The sequence below is a fragment of the Coptis chinensis genome, chromosome 1 (assembly GCF_015680905.1).
Source record: "Coptis chinensis isolate HL-2020 chromosome 1, ASM1568090v1, whole genome shotgun sequence".
Classification (NCBI taxonomy): Eukaryota; Viridiplantae; Streptophyta; class Magnoliopsida; order Ranunculales; family Ranunculaceae; genus Coptis; species Coptis chinensis.
This window is the reverse complement of record NC_141456.1, coordinates 19,304,524-19,313,332: the sequence shown is the minus strand read 5'-3', so window position 1 is coordinate 19,313,332 and position 8,809 is coordinate 19,304,524. Positions and strand designations below refer to the sequence as shown.

At 34.7% G+C, this 8,809-nt stretch overlaps 1 protein-coding gene across 1 annotated transcript; it reads left to right on the top strand.

Moving 5' to 3' along the window:
• Positions 1 to 6,717: 6,717 nt before the first annotated feature.
• LOC147522704 (uncharacterized) lies at positions 6,718 to 8,083 on the top strand. The gene is made up of 2 exons (XM_086568322.1): positions 6,718 to 7,204; positions 7,278 to 8,083. The coding sequence occupies exons 1-2, from the start codon at positions 6,718 to 6,720 to the stop codon at positions 8,081 to 8,083; spliced, it is 1,293 nt and encodes a 430-aa protein (XP_086424448.1).
• The last annotated feature ends 726 nt before the right edge of the window (positions 8,084 to 8,809 follow it).

Here is an 8,809-nt window from a genome sequence, read left to right as displayed (position 1 = left end):
TTTCCATATCAGCATCATAAACAAATTGGAGGACAGGGTCAGAAGTAATACATAGAAAATATATTAATTGTTTAAAACCGAAATCTACTACAGACGATTGGCTCGATTCCCATAAAATGGGAGCGAAAGACGTATGCTAGCGGTAGTAAAAAAAATTGTGTAAGCATCTTCAGATGAATCCCTTCGTGTAAGCTGATTATTAACACTCGATGTCCATTCCTCTCGCACCATGAGCAAAACCACCTAAGTAAGCTCATTAGGTGGTATTCCCATATCAACACCATAAACGAATTTGAGGATAGGGCTAGAAATAATACGTAGCAAATATATTAATTATTTAAAACCGAAATCTACTACAGAGCATTGGCTTGAATCCTAATCAAATGGGAGCCAAGGACTTACATGCGAATCACCATTGTTGCAAATGCTTGGGCAATCATATCAAAGACAACTACCAATCAAAATACTATACACACAACATATATAACATGCACATAAATCTAACAGGAATGATATAAAACATGTTGAGTAACAGAAACCGCAATAAAACTCGACCTTTCTCTTAAAATATGAGTGAGAATATATTAATGACCTTGCTCGCTGTACCAGTCCTTTTAGAGCACGATCAGAGTGCTCTAACCAAAGTTAATGCTTCCATGCTCCATAGACACAGTTGCTCTGTGGGGGAAAATGATAGAAAATAAAACAATCATAGCTTGAAATCAAAATCAACAAGACAAACCAATAAATAAAGTCAAGGGAAAAAAAAACATAACATAATGACAAACACGAAAGTGGATAGATATGATATCGCTGTACTGGACGCAATAAAAAATGACGCTAGGAAATTCAACATGCAACACATTAGTGCTTCAAGTTTTGATGAATTTGAATTAGTGGTTAGTATTCGTATTTATTTTTCTTTGGATGCCGAGAGTAATAGTTATTACTTTAGGTACTTGCTGGTTTTGTCATTGTAGTAGTGTAAATGTGTAAGCATTTACTTTCATAAGGTGTATGTCAAAGAGAAAAAATTTAAATAGCACTTGCAACTAAAAATATAAGGGTTGTTGTTAGCGAGTACACATATTTGTTGGATTATTTGAATGCATAAAGCTAAAGTAATTAGAAATTTCATACACAAAACTTGTATAACTATTTACTTACACTGATTATGCTACTAACATTTAATGCCACTGAAGACGATCATAGATGCCCAACTCGTTGAGAACATGATAAAGTTCAGAAGAAAATGATATAAAAGTTCAATTCCAGATAAATTAACACAATCTCCGAGTAAGCCTAATGATATAAAATAGTATCGACATCAACATGCATACCTTATATAGATTGGATGCACTTATTCGCAAGACATTTAAAAAAAGAGAGAATAGAGTAATGAAGAAAAGGCCTATTAGGAGACTGGGTGGAGAGATGGCTTGGAACAACAGCCTTAACCGATTAAAAATTGAAGTGTCAAAGCTTAGGGATTAAGGAAAGCAAACACAGAAGCGGAAAGGCAAACTTTGTTAATTTGATATATTGATATAAATATAATAATATTGTAGAGACACCATGTTAGACACCAAACAGTTCCAAAGTTAATGGCATTACATAGTTTGCAAATAACAATGACATATACTAAATGAAAACAGATCAATACACTATGTAATGGATGCGCCCTCTTAAAGCTAACATAGTGCATACATAATCGGGTGAATAGCAAGATAAGAAAAAAAAATGAGCTAAGAATATACCCTTCTACTAGTTTCTTTGGAAAACCTAGCAATCTCATTAGGCACAATCAAGTAGCATTGTGCGAGGGTGAACGATGGGAAGTCCCTCACTTTACACAGAGTTGTGAATTTTTTTAATTTGGTGTTCTGTTAATGAAATATTCACAAAACTTTTTTTTTAATACACGCATATCAGAAATAAACCCTTAGCATCGCCAATAAAATTCATAAGAAAAATGTATCAACCAATATACTAATTAAATGAAAGAAGCATCTTTTTTTGAAGGAAGATACAAATCTATGAAATTGAAGCTTGTTCCGGCCAATAACAACCTCTAGCTACTAAAGAAAACGGAAGCATGAAATCATATTCTTCTTGTGTGTCCAATCAAAGACTGAATTGGCCATATCTGCAATAAGAACAAAACATATTGTTCTCCATTAAGCCTACAATTCCATGCATCAATTCACATTTAAAATTGTTTGTGACTTTTACTTTTCACAGTAGCAATACCCTACGCCAGTTAGAGGACACACCTCTTATTGAAGAATACGCGTTCAATTTATAATTCTCTGAAGAACACCCTTTGCCATCTTCAATATCAAGTGTGATTCTAAGATTAAAAGAAGTATGGGTGATAGGTTACTACGTCGAGCTTACTTAGCTTGTCAACTATGTCTTCATTAATTGTACTAAGTTATATCTTCCCTTCAATAACCCAGATCACAGTATTCCTTTTAGATTATCATCGTTAGAAAGCTATTAGAGCAAGACAATAGAACTTGAATACATGGCTCCAACAATTTATTGATTGGAAAATATGAATAACCCTAGGGATACAAGTCATACAACATCAGCAACTTTGTTGTCATTCCACTGAGAAAAAAATGTAAGAAATAATCCCAGGGATACAACATTAGCAACTTTGTTGTAGCCCTTAACTAATACTTCAGGGCTATATAAAATGGACTGCCAACAGTCCCATGCAGACTTTGCTTTGCTAAATGAAAACCAAATTGCTAAAGAGATGATGTCTATGAATTATAAAGAGCAATGAAAATTAGTCAAAAGTACCTGATTTGATGGAGGTAGCAAGGCCAAATTGTCCACACGTTCCTGAAGTAAATTGTCCAACTTCTCTTTCCTGAACATGACAACCACCATAGCAATAATCAAAGGCTTGTACAAAAAAATATGTCCTAACCAACACAAATGCCACGACCACAATTTTGTTGTGTTCGTCTCGAAATAATCGCAAATATGAATAGTAAGAAAAGTAACACTACTTAGTAGTCTATAGAAAGTCTTAGTATGGACTAAGAAGTAAGAAAAGAGAGACTATGGAGAATGTAGCTGATCGGGTTCAATATCAACTTTTGCTTTATTCACTGCAACTTTCGGGTGCACCAAGCTTTGTTTGCACAATGGTTGCCACAATAAAACCGTCTATTGGAAAAGCCTCGCAGAAAATTACATTGAAAAACAAAAATATACTTATCAATTTTAAATGTTTAATAAGATATAAAAGACGCTTCATTAACATTAGCACCGTGTTCAATAAATAGATGAAACCATGATGACATCATACCAACATCTTTATATTACACTTATTGCCAATCCTAGAACACCCTTAGCTTGATCCTTTAACTATGGCAAAACACATTTTAAAAAAGGGGAAATGCTTATGGATCATGAGGAAGTCTGTGGTTTATATGCTAGCATTAAAACTGAAATAGAAAACTGTATGGCCTTATTCAAATATGGCCCTGTTTCACATTCGATCAAGTCTCAGTATTCTTCATAATCCTTTAAAACAAATACAAAACTAAATCACTCTAAGAAAACATAAATTTTGAAAGTTTCTTCCGAGAAAGTGGAGAAGCAATCAAATATTTACAAACATCCAAAAAATTAATTGAAAAAAGAAATCTGAAATCCAAAGCGTAAAATCAAAATCAGTAATATTCAACTTACTTTTATTGCACGCACTAAGTTAAACGCTAGTGCAGATTTACTGCACATGGTCTCAAGAGAATACTAATATAATCCAAAACTATTATTAAAAAATACAGAGACATAACTGAAAGTCAGAGGCGTGCCTGAAAATCAACTGTTAAACAATAAAATCATTACAAAACAATAGTTTGCACAAATCGATTTTAGGAAATATTGTACAAAATTAAAACCAAGATTGAGACTGAAATTGAGAAAGAGAAGTTACACACATGAAAAAAAGAGGGCGGAAACCGAAGAGATTAAGAAAGAGAGGTGTTGTTTTGTGTAGAGAGAGGAGATTCTCGAGAGGTTTTAACTCATTTCTGGCAAGTGTTTGCAATATTTTAATCCAGTACCAACCAGACTATAAGGTATTAAAAGTGGATAGATGCAACATTTTCTCAATAGTTAACTACAATTATAAAAATAAGTCAAAATACGTATAAGGTGTCAATAGTTAACTACCATGAAATTTCCATAGCACAAACGATGGAAACAGATATGAAGTAGCCTAAGCTAAGACCACATCACATGAATATATGAAGGGGGAAAAGGAAATGTACCTCGTTAGAATTTGGTCGTCATGATTTGATATTTTGCCCCATCCTCACCAAATCTGGTGTATAAACATTAAGTTCCTCAGATCCTTCTTAAGATCATTGTTGCACGTGTAATATTCCTCAAATCCATCCAACTCGTTCTATTTTAGTTATTCCTTCGAAACCCCAATAACTTTACTTCTCATAATACTTGCATGCATGAAGAAGACGAAAATAGTCGAGGGAAAGTCGATGAATTGTTTAAAGAAATGTGAACTGGTAAGGAAACAACCTTTGAGCTTAGACAAAGTTGGTGGAAGTACAACTAATGATTCCCTGTAGTTAAATCAAATTAAAAGTCAAGAGTTAAACCCTTAAAATTATCAATTATTAAGAAGTTGAAGAACTACATTAAGCAAACAATCAAACAATCTCAAAATTGCAAATATTACAACCGTGAAATTCATACTTCCATTCACTCATATTATTGTTACCATTGACAAATTGAGTTTCTTCAAGTACTAATTCTCTGGAGACCAATAAATACCATACCACCATTTGCAACTAATAATCTCAAGAAACTATGAAAGTTTGTATTGTATCGACGACCATTTTTCCGTTCCCAATACAATTAATGATATTCAACTACCAAACTTCCACATTAAAAAGGAGTTCCACATTGACTTTTCTCAAGCATATATCCTAATATACAATTCCAACATTCTCTTGTCATTCACTGTCTCCTCATTCCTTTCTTCATTATTCAATTTCAAAACCTCATATATATAACACTCATAGTACCACTAAAGTAAACGACTCATTCAAATCATTTACACGGCACTTTAAACTATTGAATATTACGAACACTTCCTTCTACCAGTAATAAAGTTCAACACTTTAAAACTTCAAATTTTGCAACTAATAACCACATACCTAACCAAATAATAGTGCAAATATTAAAATTTTCCTTCCAAACAATCAATTCAACAACAAACAAATACATAAAAAAGAAATAAATAAAAGTACACAATCTTCAATGAGTTGAAGTAATGAAATAGTACCTTAGAATCATTAGATTTCCTTTTAATATTCTTCGTCAAATCATTGAAGAGCACTTCTCACAGTACACCAATTCTTTACAGAAGAACCTCGACTATAACTACTACTTCCAATTCCAAATTTTCTCCTTCTTAACAAAATCTCAAAACACAATTTATATTCCTTTATTATTATTAGAGTAAAGAAGTTGTGGCCAAGAAATTTTGGTTGTGAAGAATGGAGGCGGGAATTTCTATTGACATGGGAGAGAAAGAGATGCGATGGGAGATGAGAGAAAGAGTTGATTAGCTTTTCAGCTTTTTTTTTGTTTGTTTTTCTTTTATTTTTATTTGGAATTGATTTTTATTGGTATTGAATAGGGCGAACAATTGAAAATTCGATTTGAAGAGAGAGAGAGTACCTGATTTAAGAACAGACAACAACGTTCACTTTGTATAATTTCTTCAAAGTTCGTTCTTTTTCCCCAGATCTTCAGAGTTCTTGTTTTTTTGGTAAAGGTTGGGGGTGGGGTTTTGAGTTTTGACGAAAGGTTTTTATGTCTTTTTCTTTTTACTTCGGATTGTTACGCGAACAGTTTCCAAAACTGGGCGTGAGTTTGTTTGTTTTTTCTGCCGAAGCTGAGGTGTCCACCTCAGAGAAAAAAAAGGGGCTGAGGTGGCTTCCTGGGAGCATTCTCAACTACTCAGTATTAATGGTCTTTGATGATTGTGTTGGAATATTTGTTACTTTATTTAGTATTAGCAAGTATCTTGTAATCTTAGTAAGTGTATTATCCTTTCCTAGATATGTGGATCTAGGAGATCACCTATATTCATGGAGCTCCTTCTTGTATCAATAAAGGTTGGTTATATCAATAAAGGCTATCAGAAATATTCATTAAACATCTTTGACATGGTATCAAGAGCCAACTCCGATTCTCTTTCCACGTACTACCCCATTACTATAGGAATCAGAGCCTTTTTTTTTTTTTTTTTTTTGGTTTCTTTTTTCTGGTCATATAATACAATTTGTTACACTATATCAGATTGTATTTATTATCGTCTTCTTCCTTATCGTTCTTGTCTATTGATCTAGTTCATTGTTTGTGTTCTATATCATAATGACAGACTTGCCTACTAATAGTGATTCCGTTGTTGTGCATTCCAATAACGATTCCGCTGTCATGTCTACTCTTTATATGAAAGAAATGTCCTCACTAATTACTCCAGAAGACTTGATGGTACCAATTACATCAAGTGGTCCTTGAATGCGCAGAACAAGATCAAGGGCATGAAAGCGTTGGGGTTTTATCTCTAGAACTAAGGCTACTCCAACAAACATAAATTTTGAGGAATATGAAGCTTGGGAGGACGAGAACTGTCTGGTCAAGTCTTGGCTTCTTGATGCAATGACCAAGGACATCAGGTCAATTTTTCTTCGCTTGTCTACGGCCAAGGAAATCTGGGACACTGCAAAACAAACTTACTCGGTCAGCCAAGATGCATCAAAAGGTTATCAGCTATATTGTGAGGGAATTTCTATCCACCAAAATGGTGGTTCTGTTATTTCTTATTTTGGAAAACTAAAGAAAATATGGCAGGAATTTGACGCTATTGAAGACTGCACTATGGAGTGTGCCAATGACATTAAGAAATATATCACAAAGGTTAATTCTCAGCGTGTGTATGTTTTCTTGGCCGGTCTTGATTCTCATTTGGATGTGGTTCGTGGTCATGTCCTTGCTAATAGACCACTTCCAAACATACAGTCCGTTTATGCCATAGTTTGTGTAGAGGCGAATCGTCAGGACACCATGCTTGGTGGGACATCAAATGAAGGGACTGCTATAGTGGCTCGGAAATCATTTGCTCGTCCGGATTCAAAGAAAGGAGTTTGTAAGTACGTGTACCCATTGTAATGGTGATAACCATGTAGTTGATACCTGCTTTAAGCTCCATGGTTATCCAGATTGGCATCCAAAGGGTAAGATGGCGTCCCCCATGTCTTCTAATTCTAAGGCAGAGGGTTCAAGTTCGAAGAGTCACTTAGTCACTGCTGCCGGATTTGTTGCCCAGTCAGGTATATCTAACTCTGCTCTTATTGCTTTTACTGGAAATAGTGATTGGATAATTGACACGGGTGCTACTGATCATATGACTTGTGCTCGCTATAAATTTAACCATTTCTCCTCTAGTTGTTCCAAATCAGTCATTACTAATGCTAATGGTGTGTTATCTCCAGTTGTTGGTGTTGGCATTGTACCTCTGTCCACTTCTTTATCTATCCATGATGTTTTATTTGTTCCATCACTAAATTATAACCTTCTCTCTGTTAGCCACTTAACCAAATCTAATAATTGTGTTGCCTTGTTTTTTCCTACTCACTATATTTTTCAAAACATCCATGCCAAGGAAATGATTGACAGTGGTAAACAAAGTGGAGGATTATACTATCTGGAGGATGGTTTTCAACGGTCCAATCAAGGAGTACAAGCTCATGTTATGAGTGACGATAAGGTTAATAAAAATAAAGGCGAGATTTGGCTTAGGAATAGACGACTAGGACATCCCTCATTTGGTTATCTTAGGAGATTATTTCCATCTTTATTTAATGGTTGTAGTCTTTCTGATTTTGCTTGTGAAACCTGTGTAATGGCGAAAAACCATCGTACTGTTTTCTCTTCGAGTGATAATAAAGCTGATGCTCCTTTTTCCTTAGTTCATTCAAATGTTTGGGGTCCTGCCCCACGTCCTACACATAACGGGATGAAATAGTTTATTATATTTGTCGATGACTGCACTCGGATGACCTGGGTATATTTTTTGAAACATAAAAATGATGTCTATACAATTTTTCCCCTTTTCCATCAGATGGTCCTCATACAGTTTGGAATCTTTGTAAAGGTTGTTCACTCTGATAATGGGGGTGAGTATTTCAAAAAGAAATTTACTGGCTTTATGCATTCGGTTGGTATTGTACATCAAACATCTTGCTCTTATTCTCTTTATCAAAATGGGGTTGCAGAACGAAAAAATAGACATCTTTTGGAGGTCACTCTGTATTTATTAATTGGTGGTCATGTCCTATCTCACTTATGGGGCGAAGCCTTGAACTCTGATGTTTACTTGATGAATCGTACACCTTCTAGTGTTGTCCAATTTCGGAGACCCTTAGATATGCTTTTTGATCACTGTACGCTTCTGCCCATTGTTCATTTAGCACCCTATATCTTCAGGTGTGTGGTGTATGTTCACTTACATACACAACAACGCACCAAACTTGATCCGCGTGCGTTGAAGTGTGTCTTTGTTGGGTATGACTCAACTCAGAAGGGTTATAAGTGTTATCATCCATCTTCTAAATTTTTTTTTGTCTTAATGGATGTCATTTTCCATGAACACAACATTTTTATACAAATATCACTGATTCTTCATTTCAAGGGGAGAATAGAAATGAAATGCAGAATCATGATGATATAGTGGTCTTTGATTTATCGAGAC